We start from the raw sequence: 22,785 nt of genomic DNA, 5'->3' as shown, positions 1-22,785 counted from the left end.
TATATAATATATACATGTATGCTTTCTTTACCTAGCGGTAATGCTTCTGGAACAATAAATACAAATTTAAAACCGCACTTTCGCTCTCCATTTTTGAACTATGGAAAAGAAATTACATAATGCTTGTATAAGTGCTTGTAAATGATAGCATAGTTTCGACATGAGAAACGAAATTACTTAACTCATTCATCATTTGGTTTAGAAGTATTTTGAATTATTAGCAGATTGTCTGGTTTTACTCGATCTATTTAAAGAGAAAAGTAGTTGTACTCTATTCTTCGCTTTGTTTTTGAAAATTGTACAAGAATATGTTGAGACCTTGACTTAACAGGTGTCAGATTATGGATATCCATTCACACATCATTGTATATTTGATATTTATTTAATATAGAAAAATTAAAGAATACTACACATTTAGATTGTAATATAAAATATTTTTTTATGCTTCTTGATGGTAAAGAACGTTATCATGGTTTATGACGTGGGAGGGGCAATCCGCAGTACGCCAGGTGCGTAGTGTTGAACGTACCAGTAAAACTTTTGAAAAGTATTGTTTCCTACTTCACCCACGATCCCGACTTTGAACATGCCAGTGATAGCATGCGTGTTTGAAGCTGGGTATCGCTTGTCTGTGACATCATTGCTATTTTATACATATAAACTTCCTAACCCAACACTTAATTAATAAATTTTCGAATATACCTCCCGAAATTTTAAAATATGAGCCACTGAAAACGTGATCAAACAAACGGTATATTTCTTAGGACTTTCTGAAGTTTGAATGTGGCAATAATAGCTTATCCTTATTGTATGAATGTGGTTATAAAAGAATTACGAATATGTTTTATAGCAAATATAATTACACGTTAGTATTGCGTAATATCATACAATTACAAGTTATTATTATTCAGAGTTTGCAATGTTGTATTACGTACAATTGTTTAACTTGCAGGAAAGAACTTACTGAAATTTATTTCTTCAAGTCGATACATTACGCGTCTCATATTTTTGGCATGGTTTCTTAAAAGAATGAAAACAATAAACGTAGATCTATTATTGTCTACCACTGAAGCTAGACTAAGTAAAACAAGGATAGTGACGTAAATAATTAACAAGACAAATAGGTAGGTAGATAAGATAACAGACAATTCATCTATACTTACAATCTTTCCAAAGATATGAGATCCCGAAAAGCTCCCCGTTCAATTGTGTGAATTTGGTTATCCATAATTTGCCTGCAATTAAAGACAAAAAATAAAATAAATATATATATATATTTTTTAGATTCAAAATTAACTAACATTACGATTTCAAATTGCTACTCTTATTTACTATAGAAAAAGTAAGGGTGGGTGTTAGTGGTCCTAGTGTTGATCAGTAGCAGGAATTTATCTTGTTAAGCCTTTGAATACGAAGAAAGGTTCTACTACTAGACCTATATTATATTCCAATATTACTGATAATTAGAGACCGAATGCTAGGCAAAGTGCCTACTCTTTAATATTAAAAATATGATCAAAACTCTTTAATATTAAAGATATAAACATTTTAAAGTTTATACGGAAGGTTATAGTTTCAATTTAAGCCTATTTTATTTTGCCTATTTTACCCCTTAATGCCTAAATACATAATTGCTTTGGTGTCTAATGATGCATATTCTATGCATTTTCTTCAAAATAAGACTTCATTGGGAAAATATATAATTATATAATATATATAATATATATAGATAATATATAACATAAAAATATATAGATCTGCATGAATGCACTTCAAGCTTCGTTTTTATATATACAGTAAAAGAAGTTAAACAGGTATATTTTTCTATGAACATTATTTATGATTTGAATTTATTTTTTAATTGTATTGAGTATTTATCTTCATTATTTCGAGTTACGTTTTAGTGCCTATTTTTAAAATTCTAAGTGCCAATTTTCTAGGTATTTAATGCCTAAAATCCGGTCTCTCCTGATAATACTCCATCATAACCAATACTGATTAGCTGAGAGTGGCAAAACTCTTTCTAATTTGCTCAGTGTTGCATCTTTGGTGAATATTGTACGGTGGAATAATAAATGTTCTCTCTCTCTGAGATATACATCTAACTTTTAAAGTATACAGCTAGTGAATGATGCTCCTTTGTGACTACGAAGAGAACGTATCTGTTTTGTAATATCTTTAAACATATACACTAGTCTCACAACTTACATTTGCATCAAACTACCGATGTTAAGTCTTGACTATGCACGTTCAGCTCAAAATTTATTATTATTTTATATTATCATATTACTATTATTATTATTATTATGAGCGTAAATGAGTGACTATCGTTCTTGCTTTGTGAACATGAAATTCTAAGATTATCCATCATGACTGGAATTTTCCCCGGATTTTCCTGTCTTACCAGGTGATACTGGGATGGTGTCTTCAAAATATATATATATATAAATATATATATATATATTTATATAAATATATATATATATATATATTTATATATATATTTATAATATATATATATATATAAATATATATATATATATATATATATAGTATATATATATAGTATATATATATACTATATATATATATATAGTATAAATATATATATATATATATATATATATATATATATATATATATATATATATATATATATATATATATATATATATATATATATATATATATATATATATTTATACTGAGAGAATTCCATATTTTCCTTTTCCTTGTAGCTAATGTTTCAGCATAAAAATTGACTTTTGGTGTATTGGAAGCTAGTTAATAAATAATAAAACTGAAATAATTTTAATAGTGATCTTACTTATCATTGAATCTTGCATAGTCTAAGTCCACTACACGTATACTGTACGTCAGAACAAATTTTCTAAGCTTCTTGCTTGAAGCAAGAAAGAAACTGGAGGAAAATCAAGAATATCCCCTCAAGATTTTAACTTATTCTTCTATTCTTTAGTTCTATCTCATCGAATTAAAGAATAGTAAATTTCGCTGTCGGTTCACTGAAAAAAAAAGTATTCAAATTTTGTAACCTTACATAAGGAGAATTGTATACTACCCGCACCATTTCAAGGTATTGCGGGTTGTATAAGGCGAAAGGCTGAAAAAGAATATTGGATGGATTTTGTTTTTTGAGAATGTCTTTCTATATAACCAGTTTGTTCATTCGAAGGCAGGTTAGAGCCTACTCACGCTGATATATAACTCCAATCACTATATTACAGCCACTTTATGACGCAGATAATTACTGTCAACAATGCCAAGACGCAAGACTCATGACAGGGTATAGAGAGAGAGAAAGCTATTCGTAGTTTTCCAATTGCGAAAAAAAAACATCCTTCATTGATTTTTTTTTTTTTTTACCAAATCTTTACAATAAATACACCATGCATTCGCCACCTAACTAACGGACCTTCTCATCATTTACTTGCTTATGTCTCAAACTAATGTTTAATAACAGGTTTGTTTCACGTATTTTTGTTCTAAATAACAATTAGAGATTTTCTTTAGTGAAAATTGATGAATCCCAAACCCCAACTTTCGGAAAATTCGAAAAAAAAGAAGCCTACACACCATACTATTTCATATGAATTCTAAGATCATCTACCAACATGTCAAGTTTGTTCAATGTTGGATGAGTATCATCGATTACACATGATATGCTGCATATATAGTTTGACCGCAGCGACTTGATGTCTCAGACGCTGAAATTGTACGAAGTCATAAACTAACACAACACGCTATTGACATCTCTTCACAACAGTTGAGTGACAATGAATTGTTTCTACCTATTACTAGGCATTGGTGCATATGCTTTCCTTTTTGGCCACGTTCCCGTTGGGTGATTAAGTCATTCTACCCAGACTCTACTATTCATATGACTTTTTTTTAATGAGTATGAAGTACGATCAATATTGTATTGTTTCTGGTAAATCAAAAAAGTATTGCTGGACACAGTATTATTGCAAAAGCATACGCAAAATGGGTATAGAATACTAACAGACAGTATGATTAAACACTTTTTATTTTTATTTACGCTAGTTCATATAACTCATGAAATTAAACATTAGTTTAACGTCTCACGCTTCTGCCCTGGTAGGCTAAAATAGATGTACCATAAACACAAGTGAATAATTGAGTGGTTTGGGGGAAGATAATGGCGTGTCACGTTTTCTCATTTTCGAAGAAATTTCTACATTTCTATGCAACTCAAAGCAATGACAGACACCAAACAAGATTCTCCTGCCATATTTCACGGGAACTGGCGTTTAGCATTATCTTTCCCTGAGCCGCTCAATTATGGAAGAATTAGTAGAGTGAAAATTGTGGAAAGAAAAAGAGCAATCACGACTCAATTTTAAATGACAACATCACAACAATGACACAATGGAAACTCTGTCATTTCATAAATTTCTCAAAATTACATATCGTTCACCACAAGTTGACTTGGTCCAGGATCGCAAACTACGGTTCCTCGGCATTAAAGATGAATGCTCTATCGTCATAGAGTCATCCATAATACACAGTTTCAAATCCACATTTCGTGTTAGAAACAAGTCCATGTCAAAAAACCCGATATTTTAGGTTATACTCAATGCCACTATTTTTGGTCCTCAAAACTCCACATGGGTACGTCAATCATAGCAACTACCTTAAAGCTAATACTATCTAGGAATAATGTTTTATCATCATTTTCAACTCTTCTATTTCATTAAGAAAAGTTCAGTTTGTTATTATTATTATTATTATTATTATTATTATTATTATTATTATTATTATTATTATTATTATTATTATTATTATTATTATTATTATTATTATTACAGTACCGAAGGAACTGAATTCTTTAAAATATAAATTTGCTTTATAATAATATAATTTGCTTGCAATATTAATGGATATATGAGGGGGGCGCTGTGTCTCAGTGGTAGAGCGTTCACCTCCGGTGTTTGGGGTCCCTAGTTTGATCCCAGCTCGCGCCATGTGGACTTTGTTGTGGACAAACACCGTACTCGTGGGCTTTCTCGGGGTTCTCCCACTATCTTCATTCCTCCATTTCATTCATTTCTCATCATCACCGTCTCCTTTAGCCTAACCGGCATACCGTGGGACGTAAAACTTAAAGATTTCATTTCATTTTATTCATTTCATTTAATGGATATATGAGTATTCCTATTACCATATTTTTTCCTGTACTTAATTCACGCTTGCTTACGAGACGGGAGTTAAGGATATCTCGTCTCAAAAGATATCGTGAAGGTGAAGACTCTTTTTGCCGAAAGATACGTTTCCATTGTGATTCCTCTTATATCTCATCACGAAGAGACTGTCTCGTCTCGTTTCGTGCATAACATAAACTTATATCATTCTTTCCGAAACTAGCCGATCTTGGCTGACATAAATATGCATAATGGTACTGGTGTTGATAAACAAGCATTTGAAAACCTCACCAATACCGGAACCAATAGAGAATTTGTGCACGATACCCCGTGCACCACGATAAAGTAGAATGACCTTTGTGTCTACAGTAAATTGTCAGTGTACGCGCCTTTGTCGCAGAAGACTCTGATTCGATTCCCGGTGAGAGTTCATGTGGTTCGGACGGCATACGTTAACCTGTAGATATATATATTTCACTATAGTCTAGGTGTTAAAACAGTCGTTGAATTTCAGTCGAACTACCCAAGCGATCAAACAGCAATACAATTTCTGACGTATTTCTTGCCTGTTCTACAATCATTTCGTATCTTAATGACTCAACATAAAATTCTATTGACATTGATCACGGTCCGCTCGCTACTTAAAAAAAACCTAAATTGCTGCATACTAAGTTCTTAATTATACGCATGGAAATTGGGCTAGCTATAACACTGACCTCATCAACGGTGTGAAAAGAAAGATTTAAACTGTTGAATACGTCACTAGAACAACAAAATTCACATCCTAAACATTTACATACACACAGGCATGAGGAACACTATACCTTCCTTCCTCTTACACCTTTTGCCGCAGATGTTTTAAACAAAGACTTAGAGATCTTCATTTGTAACATTGACTGTTGCTGATATCTCCGGAAATATCAAAAGTTTCAAGACTTCGGAAATTCTTGCTCATCCCTCCAATAATGTTGTTCAAAATTAAGGAAAGAAATTAGCTTGTTTACTCGTTAAAGGGGGAGAGAGAAGGAGAAATCTTTTCTGGCAAATTTACAGAACTACAAAGGAAGGTATAAAACTATGTATATTTTCGCATCATCTGATTCCTACTTTTCGGTTAGTATGGGGTGAAAATCTTCTCTCCATTTCAAATATTTTTTCTTTCCTCCTCTCTCCCTCAACAAGCACCAACGAAACGTTAGTTAACGTTTGAGGAAGAGCAAATTTCATAATCAAGACTCTGTCAAGACGACATCCTTTGCCAGCGGGGTTAAAAGATGTAGATAGAGAGAGAGAGAGAGAAAAGGGGGAAGACTTGTAACAACCTAGTTTGAGAGTTTTTCTTTCTATCATCATCGATATGAAATTTTAATATAAAGTGGAGCACAGAGAAGAGAGTTTTTAAAAGGCAAATAAAAAGGAAAATTCTCTCTCAAATAAAACTGAAGAGAACTTGCATCTCTCAAACACACAACCTCTAAAGCCACATAATTTGAGAAGAAAAGCACAGGAGAGAATCTGAATCCATCGTGTAAAGAAAGAGGCAAAGAAATTCGCCATCGGGAACGAGTGATTTCAAAAACCTAAAGGGCCGTATCGACTGCCAAGGCAAATAACAGCTGACATTCTGCTGCAACCTGCCTCTCTGCCTTCTATCCTTCTTTCCTCCAGGCTTTAGAAGCTACCAGCTGTCTACATCACAAGTTAGGAAAACTTTCTTTTTCCTCCCTCCCTCTCTCTCTCTTTCTCCATGCCTTTATTCCTTTTCTTTTCTGCAAATTTTTGTGGAGGAGGCAGCAGAGGAACTATTTTCCTTCCTGCATATCGTTTTTTTTTCTTAGCTCTTTCTTTTCTGAAGGCTTTTCCATGCTCTTACACTTCGTCTTTTTCTCATCTTTTACAAGTCAAGAATACTCTCATTTCCTCTCAGTCTTTCTCTCATCTTCACAGACTTTACACATCTGCTTAAAAAATAAGATAAAAGAAACTACATAGGAAAAAAACTGTCTTTGTCACTGGAAGGTTTCCTTTTTGGCAAAAGGTGACAGAATCTCTTCCGGAATTACAGTCCGACATCAATGATATCCAGAGTTGCAAACCATTGTGAGTAGTTTAAGACTAATTAATAATAATGTAATAAAATATACTACGCGTATCCTGGTTGAAAATAGTACTATATTGGCCCCTTTTCAATTACATTTCAAATTCATACACTCACACAATTTCATATACATAAATCGATGCACAATTGAAGTGCATACGTACAAGGTCTTTGTTCGTCCTGCTCTTACTCATGGACATATCGCATCGTTATCCGCTCCGCCAAAGTTCTATGTCATATTACACGTCCTCAAACGTCACATCTTGCACCTTGCCTACTCACTATCTGCACGAACACAAAAAGTCTATCGCCGTACAACTATCCCTACTCTTTTACAACATCTCTATTGTCTCCACTGTCGCTACGTTCAACACCGTATAAACGTCGCTCAACCGATCCTTCATGAACTATTAGATCAAACTCCAGATATACCACGTTACGCATATTCACCAGTCGATCATCTTGCATTCCATAAACGTGATCAGGCCAATCCTCTCTACAACCCAGATCATCACATTTATCATAAGTATCCGCATAGCTATTGCGCATTATTTCATTCTTGAACTCATTTGTTCTCACTAACAATGCTCCCATTGTCTCAACCCGCCTGAGTACCCCAGGGAAGAACATTAACACACTCGTCTCAGATAACATCATATGTCCTTATGTTATATGAACAGCACTTCATAGCTACCATTACCTCATCACTCATCACATTCTTATGTGTTAATGATAATAAATCAATAATTCGTAATATTTATACCCATTCCTAATACGTTTTTGCTACACTTAAATTGATGTCACTGGTCCAAGAGAAGTAGTAGTAGTATCTAAATTTCAACGCTCTTTTTAACAACTTCAAAAGGGAGATTCTCAATCTGACCTACATGTGTGTATGTATGTATGTATGTATGCATGGATCAATTGTTCGCGATTATATCGAGAACCCTTGGTCAAATTTCGATGTGGTTTTCACTAATCGAATAAGCAATTTCCAATGAAGGTTTATATGTATATTTTTTTTTACAAAAAATAATAAATAATTAATTAGTTTTTCAAAAAGTAAATAATTAATGCAACACGTAATGAGAAACATATTCTACAATGTGATGCAACCATAATTTCAACAAAGTCAGGTGGGTTGCATAAAACCAAGGGGGTAAGAACATTTTTCGCAAGCTATTTCCAAATGATTCAACGTTGGTGATGGATGTTAAGGTCGTTGGCGATATCATGACTGTTTACATGCCAGTTCTGTTAAACTTTTGCCAAAATAGCATCTACTTTTTCTATAATAGGTCGATCACTGTGAGGAGCATTTTGGACATGGAAATTTCCAGAACGAAAGCGATTGTTTTACTGATTTTTGTGCCTATGTTTTCCATATGAAGTGCCTAAAGATCCAGAGCCTGCTAACAACATTTGAGAAAGAAAATTTAATCATTAAAGAGCAATCATTTTTGTCAGTAGTTTGAACGTAAGTGAATCCAGGTGAATTTATCTGAATGGAAGGAGTACATTACGTCATACCAGCAATGAGCTGACGAGGCTGCTTTACACAAGTTGCTCTTTTATCGAAATAAAGTTGTAAAATGTAGCACAGTTTTGCGGAAAGTTTACTTCTCTTACATCTTATTCTCAGATTTCTGAATCTTTGCACATCTACTAGCTTTTACTATCAGCTGTTAAATAATGTTAGAAGGATATGAACCCGCTGCGACTAATATACCTTGCGATTTGAGACACTATCTCGCACGCAAAAGGCTAACTACAGTTTAGACTTCGTGATATTTTGTTGCGTTTTTACTAATGTAATGAGCTATTCTCAAGGAAGGTCGTTATCTATAATAATAATAATAATAATAATAATAATAATAATAATAATAATAATAATAATAATAATAATAATAATAATAATAATAATAATAATAATAATAATGAAATATTTTATGAGTATTAATATGTTTGGCTTGGCACGACTTCAAAACTTTTTAGAAATAATAGTGATATTTTTCTAATTTTAAGCGTATTATTATTATTATTATTATTATTGTCAGATTTTTAGCGTTTTTATTATTTTTTAGTGCTCTTTTCAAGTCGCTTCATATTCTTTAAAAAAAGTTTCTACTTTGAATCATTTCATAATTTTTTTCTGTTTTTTAGTGTGATTTTTGAACATTTATTTTTCTTTTAAGTTTCTTTAATTTTTCCACTTTTTCGTTACCCGCAGTAGTTTAGCTAGATATCTAAAATAAGATGGAACTCTAACTTCCTATAAAATGGGGGTCTCCCTCGAAATGTGCATGAACAAATATGTATACGCTGTATATAAAATCAGTGTACGTATTACGGAATCATACGTGCACTATCACCTATTGAGGAGGTTTATGGTCTAATTCCAAGGATTGTACGAAAGTAATAATAATAATAATAATAATAATAATAATAATAATAATAATAATAATAATAATAATAATAATAATAATAATAATAATAATAATAATAATAATAATAAATGTATATTAAAGTTATGCGTGAACATGAATAACACTATAGCCGTTGAGGAGTTTTATGGTCTAGCTCCGAAGGCTACCTTCAGATCCTAGTGAAATTTGTCTGGAATCACTGTAAAAGCATACTCAAAAGTAAACCAACAAAATTAGTGCGCTATGTTGAAATTATATGTGATCAACACAATTATGGTATTGATACTTTCAGCTGTTGAGGAGTTTCATGATCTAACTCAAAGACTATAATTAGACCGTCATGAAATTTACACAAAACCACGAGGAAAGTTTACTTTTTTTTTTCAAAGAAATAAAGACAAATCAAAATAGGCGCGCCGACGTTGAAGTTATGCGTCAACACACACACATTAAAGTTGATTTAATTACGGTTTTCATATTGCACGTGTTGAGATGTTTCATGGTCTAGATCCGAAGATTCTCCTTATGTCCTGATGAAATTTATCTGGGGCCACTGGGAAAGTATACCTATTTTAACCAAATAAACATAAAAGAATAATCAAAATTAGTGCACCTATGTTGAACATTTGATTTGATTTGAATTTTAGTTAAGCATCCCTTTCAGCAGTGAACCTACATGAGCTGTAGATTTATAGCTTAATATGGGATCCGAACCACATGATCTCCCTCTGGAACCGCTTAACCACAAGGGAGCTCTATGCGTAAACATACACATAACAATACTGTATGCTAATCTATTGAATATGTATATATTTTTTAAATTATTAATTAATTATAAAAAAATAAATATTTTATATGTAAGAACCTTTGTTAGTAACAGTTTATTCGAATAGTGGAAGTTGTATCAAAATATGACAAACGGTACTCCATATAATCGCGAATATAGCTACATACATATAAATAAAAATTTTAGCTTGTTTTATTACCTCTAGAATGATATAAACATTAATAGGTTTATAGGAATGGGAACGAGAGAGTTCTATGGCGCTAAGCGCACAAGAAAATCAAGTTTACTGTTCGGTCATTTTGGGAATAATTCATCTTTAAAACCACTATCTGAAACTTCTTTCCAGAACTTAGAAGATTTGTATCCAAATATTCTAAATAACTTATAGTGTAAAAAGAAATGTGTTTACTTTTCAATGTATTTAAGCGTATCGTACAAACTTGACTCTTTTTCTCACAACTTTAATGATTGTACTTGATTCCCGTGTGCTCTGAACATAATATATATTCTTCCTTATTATTCTTTTTTTCCTGTGTATATTTGCTTACGTCTCTATTTTAATATTTTCATAGTTCTGAATTATCTTCTTTTTTAAAAATGCCTCCATGTAGCCCATGTTTTCATACGAGTTCTTTTTAAGATCATTTATGTTTGCTCGAAAATGGAGATAAAGGATAAATCTGACAAACACAAGACCTAATTTATTCCGTCATATTTTACATTATCAATTGTGCTTGAATGACGGAGTATTGATTAGAGTAGTAATTGACTTCGTTTGTGTTCCTCAGTCTGGAACGTGGTGTAGAAATAACAAGCTTCATTATGGACTAAATTTGAGATTTTTACATTAAATAATAGAGATATAGCATTCAGGATGACACAATATCTATTAAAGAGGGATAAATTTAGTGTTGAGTCAAGTTTATGAATTTATGCTAATCTACTGTATGAGCTCTATGAGCCAATGGGAACTTAACTCATGTTGAGATTAGAATAAACCAAGCACGCGTAAATTAGAAGTGTTAAACTACTGCATTGACTTAATTTTGTCATAGTAGTGCAAACTTTACGCATTCCAATGCAGAAAGCATTAACAAATAGGAAAAGAGCACCATTATCTGTTTAACCTGCATTATTAGTGTAGGGCGTAGTGGTAATAAAGTCCGGATAAGCGTGTATCAAAATTGTACAAACCCTGTACCACTTGATCCCATTTATCATTGACAGCGTTCAGAGCACAACAAAATCAAGTCGTATTACCACACTTCTGAGAAAAAAATATATATAAAGTTTGTATGGAACGCTTAATTATATAGAAACAATTACACTTTTTTTTTTACCTTATAAGAGTAATTTTCAATATCTGGACATGAATTTTTCAAGCTCTGGAACGAGCTTCAAATAAAAGATCTAAAAGATCTATATCCCAAATCACCAAAGGTGGACTTGATTCCCTTGAATACTGAACGCATCATTTAATGCACTGAGGAATCATAACGTACGTATAAGAAATTCTTGCTATCTTTTAACATAGAGTACGTATTTAAATATGCAGCTAACACCTTTTAGTAGGCTACTACAGGATATCTATGTACAAGATATTCTATGATTGATAAAATAATCAAATCGTTTAAGGTAACACTTTTCCAGAAATGGCAGCACATTCTACTGTTTCCAATGTATTTTTAACGGTGCAACAGTAGTCAGTTTTCTAATCAAATACAAAAGATAGGCCGGCCTATATGTTGAAATTTTTGCCCAAAGACAAATGGAATTCAATAATAAAAATTATCAGCGAAATGTTTCGAAATTTTGTTACATTCGCTACTGAGAGACTTTATTGGAAATGTATTGCTGAGGTGTTTGTTCTTTGTTAAAGTTTAGCACTAGTTTTTAACATTAAACTGAAGGTGGAATCCGAACCATCGCAATGCGTTCAATGTTCTTCCCAAAAAATGTTCTTCCATGTTTGAACCCAGGTAAACAAAGTAATTCATTTTTTTTTTTTTGTAATTCTTTTTTAATGTCCATGTTTCATTACTATCAATATGTAATCAATACCCTCTCTAAACATTTGTAATGTTTTTTTTTTCGTAATACTTTTTAATGTCCATGTTTCATTACTATCAATATGTAATCAATACCCTCTCTAAACATTTGTAATGTTTTTTTCGTAATACTTTCTTAATGTCCATGTTTCATTACTATCAATATGTAATCAATACCTTCTCTAAACGTTTGTAGTGTTTCTTCATAATTCATTTTTAATGTCCATGTTTCATTACTATCAATATGTAATCAATACCCTCTCTAAACATTTGTAATGTTTTTTTTTTTTTGTAATTCTTTTTTAATGTCCATGTTTCATTACTATCAATATGTAATCAATACCCTTACAATTTTGTTTTCCCATTTATATACTTCTTTTTAAGTAGTTGATTTGCAAAGTATGCATTATTTCCTATTCTGGTTCTACCTAGGTATATAATAGTATTTTATGACTTGAGGAAATATTTGTAAAATTCAAGAATTTGTTAAAAGAGATCCAAGTCGATTTTAAGTAGTCGGTGACATTATAAAGATTAATGTGTCAGAGAAGGGTGTAATATCTGGAATAGAACCATTACAACTAATATAGTACACGGCATACTGCCTTCGAACATGAACCCTTGTTTTCTCAAGAGAGGGGGCCACGGTAGCTAAGAAGTAAAATGCTCATCTCTGATGCGAGGAGTCTCTGGTTCGATCCCCGGCCGCGCGAGCTGGTCCGTGGGTTTTTTCACTTATTCCCACATTCTCATTCCATTAATTCATTCATAAGCATTCATTAATCGTTCATCTTCTTTGGCTTAAAAGGTATAAGCGTTAGATATAAAACTATACATTTTGTTTCCTTGTTTTTAAAGGATATTTAATTCAATTACATGCCCAACCGATATTAACACATTCCCTTCAGTCAATGTGAGTCAATTATTGTCTTTATTTTAATTTCTTAACTTAAATTTCTACTTGGTAAATTCAATTTGTTTCAGAATATAGTTGGATGATTTATTAAAAAAAAAAAAGAAAAGAAAAGAAGAAAAAGAAATGGCAACACTGTGTACTGATTTACGAATTCTGGAAAATGTAGCTGCTTGATAAAAAAAAATCCACCTTTAGTCTTTTGTCTTTTCCCGCGCTCTTGTATTCATCACATTCATTTTTTTCCCAGTCTTTTCTTTCCTTCTCATCCATTTCACAAGCAGACAGAACAGAGAAGAGAAGTCAAAGACTATTAAATTCTTTCACTTCAAAGAATCTCTAGTTTTTCCTTCCTCTTTTCCATGTTTAATGCGGAGAAAAGAAAGAAGAAAAAAGATCAAACGCAAAAACACGGGTCGTATCGTATCGTCTGTCTGCAGGAAGATTAGATTGACGATACAGAACCTGAGGTACTGTAGTGCAGCACCGACTATATCATCATAGAGTATTCTGTTTTCTCTTTCGTTTTATGTGTATTTCAAACAAATTTGGATTTTTTTTATCATTTTTTCCCTTATATATATAGCTTTCACTCTTTTACAAGAGAATAAGACAATAAGTCAGAAGGAAAATGTAGTTTCATTGAATGGTAGAATTTTTTTAGAAGCATATCTTTCAATTTGACACATACAGAATTTTGGATGCTTTGTTTAATATCAACTGGCAAAGGAAATACTTCATTGTCATCTGTATTTTAGCGCTTTTCTGTGTACCAAAACCAAACCAATCGCATATATATGGATGCGATTAGTCAAGTAAGATAGCGATATTAGAAGTAACCAATAGGTGTTATACCCTTAAATAGTCTTTGCACATTTTTCAATGCAAGAAGTAAGGAACTAAATCACAGCCACGATGTTTTCTCTGTTTAAAAAAATAACTCTTATTCTATTATTAAGGAATTGTTTTAATTATGCAATACTCATTTTAATGTAACATTCTCCATTAAGAATTGTTTAGCATCACTTTATTAAAAAGATAATAATAACTGCTCAATAAATGGATGAACAAATGCTGAGCGACTACACTTATGTGCTTCCATTATATATATTTTATTTGTTTGTCTGTAAGTAATGTAGATCCTGAAGTGGATATAACAGCAGGTGTATTCTTAAGAATTGACTTATTTCAGTATAACAAAGTTTCAGAATAACAAACTAGTTTTGAAGGTCCCTAAACATTTCGTTATACTGAATTACATTATTTCACTTTTAAGCTATAACAGAGAAAACTATTATTGAGAAAAAACGAACAGAGATGCAAAAAAGCTTGCTTTTCTGGGAAACATTTTTTTTTTTTTTTCATAGAGTCGCGTTTTTTGAAGAAAAAAGTATTTTTTTCTTATTTTCTCATCCAACAGCCCTTTTCTTCTCCTGTAGTATATATTCTACAATTAAGAAAGTCCGTTTACAACAATTAAATACTTGAGAGTTCTATAGTCAGTTCAGGGCTGGGTATCTTGATTTTTTCTCAAACTGACACTGTACAGTTGACAATAACTGAAAGTTATGCAACCCATCATAACACATGTGACTGTAGTGGACTATATCGTATGCGTAAGTTTTCTCGAGGTTCTCATGTTTCTCCCACGTTCTCATTCCATAAACTCCTTTCGTAATTATTCTCTTTCATTAATCATCCATTTCCTTTAGGACCTGCTTTTTAAATTTAAAATTTGTATGTTCGACATTCGGAAGTTAAACATTCGACAGCAAAGGTTCAATTCAAATTATCTCATATGGAAAGGGCATGCAGTATGATATCCATAATGACTAGAAAAACATTATTTTTCACAATTCATTCAAGAATTACAATTGTACACTTTACTACTGGGTGAAACTTTCTTTCTGATGCCCAAATATCAAGTATATACATATCTCGTTATTTAGTAAACTTGCTAATGATGAAACTGTAATGGAAGTTCCGATTAAAATCCCGTATCTAGAGCATAGACTTCTTTTTCATAGGAATAGTCCTTCAGAAGTTGTATTTTTTAATGTTTGTTTTTTCCGGAAAACTTATTTACTGTAGCCACGTTAATGAGCCACCCACTTCCAAAACGTCTCTTTTCTTTTTATTTTTTAAATGTGTCTTTTTCATTGTTTTTTTATTTGTTAATACGTAATAACAGTTGATTTGTCCCATTTAATGTGTTCAGATATCCATTTAATATTTTCCAAAACTTATTTTTCTTCTTTTCAGGTGTAAAAATTAAGATGATAAAAGAAGAAGAAGAGGAAGAACTGATTTTCCTAAAGGTTTGTAAAATGGACACGAAACGATTTGGAAAAGGGCAACACACACACCTTCTAATGGTGCTATTCTCATTTTGTGTGTGTGTGTGTGTGTGTGTGTGTACTTCGGCAATAATTTCAGCAGCTATATGGTCTTGACGGACATTAAATATACATACTCGGAGCACTATTGAGATACAACCATTTCGCATAACCATGAATAGTGCTACCAAAAATGAACTTTGTTCATTATTATATTCTTTTGCAACTCGATTAAGTGGTAAATACAACTGAAGTGGTCATTGCCTTCTCTACTATCACTCTATATTAAAATGCCTCAATTTTAAATTATATCGATAATTACCATAATTCAGTCAAAGCAGATTTACATTTTCCGCTTAAGAAGAAAAAAATACGTGGGACGTTAACCTCAAACTTCCATTTAATTTATATACATATCCGATTCAGAGAGGAGCTGATGTCGAACAAAACTCACAGTGATGATGTACCATATAAGATGTTTTCGACTTCGACCAAATTTATCCTGCATATAAGCAGGATATATATAATCAGAAGTAGAACTTTCTGAAAACCAGAATTGATTTTAGGAGCAATTTTCAGGTTGAAAGAGAGAGGGGAAAATGTGCTAAAAATAAAGTAAAAGAAAAAACAAAAAGTGCTATTTCCCTCGACTATTTTGATAACTACTCTTTTACCTAATTGAAAATAACTTAATTGAGAATACGTATCTCCATAACGTAATATGTACCTATATTAATTATCTAATGAGTAGTAAAAAAAAATATAAAAGCATTTCAATTGGCAACAGTAAACAGTTCTATTAAACGTAATCCTGTTCCTGTTCTAAGATATCAGAATGTCTAAAAAGTATTACGAATTTGGAGGTCGAAATTCAGAATACATTTATAGTTATTTGAAAATAATATTAGAAAACCACATACCACCATCTTCTTGGACGACTTTCTGCCATTTTTCAGTCTACATCATAATCTGTCCCTATAGAACTTCTGTGGGTTCTGGTAAATAATAATAATAAACAGGGTTCTTTTGAAATCATCTTAACATCATTTGGAGAGTTCTGCAGAGAGCGAAGCAAATGATAGTATGGCGGTGCCAGGTTCGGACTATATGCTGCATACATGAAAACCTCCTAGCCAAGTTCTCTCAATTTGTAACGGGTCCTATAAAGATGTATGCAGTCTGGCATTGTCAGCGTAGTATACAACATCCTTTCTGTTGTTCAATTCCAATCGTTTATTTTGAATTGCTGGTCCACTCTCGCTAACTATCGACAATACAGGTCTGAGTCGATTGTTCTGCCCGGCGACAGCATCGCCTGATTCACGATGCCCATCCAATCCCACCAAATGTACAACAAAACATTCCTGGGCGACAGTGTGGGCTTTGTCACAAACTGTGGAGCTTTTCCTCGCGTCAACTATGATTTTTCCCTCACTTTGTTGTCGTAGGTTATCCACTTTTCATTACACGTAATCACTTGCTTCAGAAATGGCTCGAGTTCGTTACGTTTCAGTTGAGATTTCCAGATGGAAAAGAACAAGCTTTCGGAGATTTTCCAGCACCTTCCCCCCTCCTTTTGGGAACTTTGTCCCTTTATCCCCTAATTCCCTTTTTCTCTTGTTTTCACCGCTACTTTCTAAGATTTTCTAATGATTTTAATCAAAACTCGTATTTCATGATTGATAGCTAAGTTTTTTTTTTTTTTTTTTTTTTTGAGTCATTCTAACTGTACAACACAATAATAGATCGGCGTTGTCCATATTCTCTTAAAATTCAGAATACCATAATCGTTTTCAGGTCTAATACGTTTATATAATATTATTCTTGGTTCAAAGTAACTTTTTCTTTCTTTTTTAATTGTAGACATTCACTGTTAGTGTTCCTGTTATTTATACCTATGTTCTTAGCCTACTCGCTAAGAAACTTCAATACACGGGACATACCCGTTAAAAAAAATACTCGTAACATCATTATATCATAGATATAATTTTTAGTAAATATCATACAGTCCTGAGATGTCGAGCCAAGTGTCACTACATAGCATACCAGACAAAAATAATCAATTAGTGTTGCAGATTCGTGCTTTTAAAAAATGCTTATAGCTATAGAGTTTATAAAAGTAAAAATACTTACAGAATCCTTAAGTTTCCCATATCCTCGAAGTCAGTTTCAAATATAACAGTAATGTTATTTCCTTGTAAGTCACTGAAACATACAAAGAGAAAATTTATGTTAATAAGTGGTTCGTAAAACAAATATATTAGCTTAATCTGATTCATATAACATAAAGCTCATTCTGAAGTTTTTTTTTTAATTTTTTAGAAAAAATGCATTTCCCTAATTGTAATGTAACTCTAAACATTGAATCTTACAAGTATATATATAATATTTATAGGACATTTTGGTTCGAAAGATTGGATGCCATATAGAGTAGTAATTGTCTCAAATGCACAAATCACAAACTTGCATCCCATTCAATAAACATACAAACTTACGTAAGAGCAAATATTCTCAAAGGCGCTAGCAGAAATGGGTATCTACCAACATTTTTATTTCTCTGAAACTTCAGATTGTGAGAATCAATTTTGCATTTCACTTGCTGTAACTCGAAGAAAACAATTTTCTTCTGAAATACAGAAACATCAAAGTGTCTCACAAAGGAATTTACACTGTCTGAATGTTAATAACAGAGAAGGTATTAAAGATAAGCTGATCAAATTGTTATTATTTGGCGTTCTCATGACTAGTGTTTGTAGTCATTCATTTATTTTGCTTTCCTTTTATTTTCAATTCAGTTGCCATTATCAACAACTAACTGACAAGATGGCTAGGAACCTTTCCTTTCAGTAACGAAAGTGGATTTTTAGTGTGTTTTTAGAAATGTGATAAAAAGAAACAAGTGCAGAGATGATGGTGGGCAGAATTTGATACTATACCACCGTCATGTGTATCAATTATGAAATGACACGACAAATTTGAGAGGAAACTGTGTGTGATCTGAAGAAGGGAGAGCGTGTCAGAAAGAAATCAGTAGCGGATGAAAGAGGGATGGAAGCAGTGTTACAAACTTTTAAAAGATCCACTCAGAAGTCCATACAGCAAGCTGCACGTGAATCATATGTAAGCAAATCAAGTATTCACCGCATTTTAAAGCAAACAAAGTAGAAACTCCACATTCCCAAGTTGCTTTACGCAATCAAGAAGGACGATCCAGATAGGCACCTCCAATTTTGTGAATGGTAAAAATGAAATCTTTAAGTTATGCCGGTTAAGTCCCACGGTTATGCCGGTTAGGCTAAAGGAGACGGTGATGATGAGAAATGAGTGAAATGGCGGAATGAAGAAAGTGGGAGGAAACGGGAGAACCCCGAGAAAACCCACGAACACGGGTGTTTGTCCACCACAAAGTCCACACGGCGCGAGCTGGGATCGAACCAGGGACTCCAAGCACCGGAGGTGAACACTCTACCACTGAGCAAACGCGCCCTCCTTTGTGAATGGTCTTGTGATAATAAACAGTAGACTGATTTCTTGTTTGGTGTGATGAGGCTAATTTTAAATTGAATGGAACTATCAATCGACCCAACTGTGTATAATGGGCAAGAGATAATCCCAATGTTTTAGGAGGAACGAGCTGTTAATCTTCCTGAGTTATCAGTGTGGTGTGGTATGTCTGTCAGAAGAGTTGTCGGGTCATTCTTTTTTATAAGAACAGTGACAAGTATAGAGCATCTTAACATATTGCAGGAAAAAAAAATGTGCCAGATGTTCATCACCTGTACCGAGATGAAGATCGTTTTTCTTAACAAGATTGCTCACCGCCACATTACCATCGAGACGTGCGGCAATTCCTGGATGAAATATTTTGTTGAGAGGTGGATGGGCTGACGAGGAAGTGTCGAGTATCCACCCAGATCTTCCGATTTGACGCCGTTCTATCTCTAGGAACCTCTGAAGAACATTGTCTATCCCACAAAATCACGTACGCTGGATACTGTGAGAGGCGATTGAGACTGCCTATGAATTCATTTCAATGGAAACCATACCACATGATTCTCGGTCTTTTTCATAGCGTTGCCGATGATGTATTTCTGGAAATGGAGCACATTTTGAACACATTCCACATTAGAACATCATCAGTAGTGTTTTGACCAACTTTATGATTTGAACAAATTGTATTTGGTTATTTTAGTTCGACAATGTAAACCTCCTTGTGGGATACCCTGTATAATCAAAAACTTCTCTTCATTTCAAAGTAAATGACAGAAAGTTGTATTAATAGATACCATGCACTTTTGCTAACGATTATGCTGTGCACTAGAGATGTCTGAATTAGAGAGCCTGGCTATCCGTGACAAAAAATTAGCGTATGTCAACGTAAACACGAGTTCTATAAGTGGATAGCGAGCAACAGTCGGATTCCGAGTGATCACGAGCTCCGATGAGGCTAGTGAGTGCGACCATAAGCGAGTACGAGTCTAATTGAAGATAACAAGCCCGAGTTCAACGAGGATAATGAGCGCGAGGTTCAATAAAGGTAGCGAGCCCGAACTCAAGGGAGTGCAAATCTGAGCTAGCATGAGCCTCATTGAGATTAGCGAGCGCTAGCCCCATTGAAAATAATGAGCCTAGAGTGAAACGACTGCGAGTCAGGTAGCGTGAGTCTCATTGAAATTAGGATCGCAGGCTCCACTGAGGATAGTGAGGCTAAGGCCAAACGAGTGCGAGTCAGCTAGCGTGAGCCTCATTGAGACTTGTGAGCGCTAGCCCCACTGAGGATAGTAAGCCTAAGGTCAACTGGGCTCAAGTCAGCGTGAGCCTCATTGAGATTTGTGGAGGCCCCATGGAGGATAGTGAGCTTGCGCGAGTCCGAGTGACTCCACTGATTACGACTCTATCAATATGCGTTGAATTCAGCAAATTCTAATTCATGGAAAATAAAAAAAAATGTTTTTAAAAAACTCAGTTAAAGACTTCCTGCCGAAAATAAGGTATGAGAGTTAAGAATCGTTGTGACACTCTCGTTACAAATGCCAGAAACGTCTACCATTCTTTTTTTAACCAATGAAAGAGAGAGAGAGAGAGAAGAAAAAGGAGAAAAACTATTAGACCTGTCTAATACGGGATTAAATTGAGAAAAGGGTTATCCATCGTTCATGTCAAAGCTGGTGTTTACCCACGAAGTTATATTCAGAGTTCAATATTTCAAAGTCACCCGGAACCCTTTTCCTGACTCCTAAGAAGTCCGTGATCTGTGAGTCTAAAGTCTCCGTAATTGGCAGGGTCCACCAGCATTCAATATCTGCTGCCTGTCACAGTATGTGTGCGTATGTGTATCTCAAACATAGTTGATTAGATTGAAAAGCTATGTTAGTGTACGTAAGTCAAAGGGAAGTTCCTTAATGAAATAACTCGTCAAGTCTGGTTTGTCACCAAATGGACAATACACAAAGCATTCTGCTTAGGACATTTGTTTTATATGCGTGTGTGTGTCATAGTGCCCTATTTCTCAAATATAAATAGTGCATACGACATGCATATAACACGTCAACTCTGTCTGTCTGTGTTAACAAACTAAGTAATAAGAAATGTGATTAAATAACACTTGTCACCCATCCTTATTTTAACCACCATCCCCTAGACTACACAAAACAGAACAATCAAGTATGTTATATATATATATATATATATACTTTCACCACTAGTAAACTTATTTAAATTAAAAGATTGCTGATGAGCCTTTTGCTTCAAGGGGAGTGTCATTTGTCACTGCCATAAGCTCTCGGAATCTTGTCCTGAGATAAACTCCCTGTGATGGCATCCAAACAGAGTTGCTAACTCTATACCATATTTTTTTTTAAAATGAATGGAACTATGATGACAACAAAGACAATATTTGCATCCATTGTGTTACAACAAATTACACATATAACATTTTCCCGAAAATTTATCATTTTAATTATTTTGTATTAAGACAGGTATTTTATAGGGAGGTCAATTATTTCTCCTATAAAATACTATATATTCTTTTTGGTCCAAGAGTTCCGTACCAGTGGCGGCTTTAGCGGGTAGACCAGGTAGGCACGGCCTACCCAAAAATTTTGAAAAATATATAAACGCTAAAGATATAATAGAGGGTAAATATATTTTCCATTATTGATATTAATGGTAGATAATTATTTAACAAATAACATCAACCACTACTGTAAAAATTTCCTACTGTCATTAATCAATCAAATGTGTATATGTGTCCATAAGCGAGGGAGCGGGCCTAGTCAAAATTAAAATCCTAAAGCTGCCCCTGTTCCGTACTATTAAAAAATATTTTATTGAATACGGATTTCCTTTCAATTCACAGAAGAAATTTAGTAACATTTTTTAAAAAAATGATATTCAAAGCTAATTATATAGTTACGAGCACATTTCTTCATACTACCCAGCATCATAATGTTGACTTTTAATGACACTATCAAAAGTAAAATTGTACCAGTGATTATTATTATTATTTATTATAGTTTCATTTTACCCCGTCTTACAATTTGCTGGGCTATTTTGTATTGGTGGACGCTATTAACACCATGAACTCTTGAGGACATAAGTGCGTGGAAGTTTCCTAATTGACGGCAAGTGGACTGCCAATGATGGCAGAGTGCTTCGTGATGGAGATCATGATGACGATCATTTTTTGTGAAATAAACTTGTACAAGATTACTACTGTATATAGTGAAAACCTTTCCGCAGACCAAAATTAGATAACTCAAAAACTTCGCAGTCAAGTAACTTCTACTTCATGTCTACGTAGCACAGGGAGCATTCAGAATTGAACAAGAGTTATATGCTATTTTTAAAGCCTACATAAGGGGGGAAAATGGTATTACACATCATTAGAATATTCCACACAGACCCGTATGAGAAAAAATCTCGGTGTTAAGCCCCATTTTTTTTCTGTTCTTTACAAATGATGTAAATCGTAACACAAACGTCTTCGACTATTAGC

The 22,785-nt window shown here is 33.4% G+C and overlaps 1 protein-coding gene across 4 annotated transcripts in view; it reads right to left on the bottom strand.

Moving 5' to 3' along the window:
• The window catches only part of sli (slit guidance ligand), an 833,494-nt gene that overhangs the window by 536,986 nt on the left and 273,723 nt on the right, over positions 1–22,785 (bottom strand). For all 4 annotated transcript variants that reach the window (XM_081762100.1, XM_081762119.1, XM_081762110.1 and 1 more), the window contains exons 2-3: positions 17,922–17,993; positions 1,164–1,235 (exon numbers count right to left, since the gene is read on the bottom strand). In XM_081762100.1, coding sequence (XP_081618226.1) covers positions 1,164–1,235; positions 17,922–17,993 — 144 coding nt within the window. The remainder of the gene's footprint in view (positions 1–1,163; positions 1,236–17,921; positions 17,994–22,785) is intronic.

The sequence above is a fragment of the Thermobia domestica genome, chromosome 1 (genome assembly GCF_964235325.1).
Source record: "Thermobia domestica chromosome 1, izTheDome1.hap1.1, whole genome shotgun sequence".
Taxonomy (NCBI): Eukaryota; Metazoa; Arthropoda; class Insecta; order Zygentoma; family Lepismatidae; genus Thermobia; species Thermobia domestica.
The sequence above is the reverse complement of the archived record's forward strand: the minus strand, read 5'-3'. Positions and strand labels throughout refer to the sequence as shown.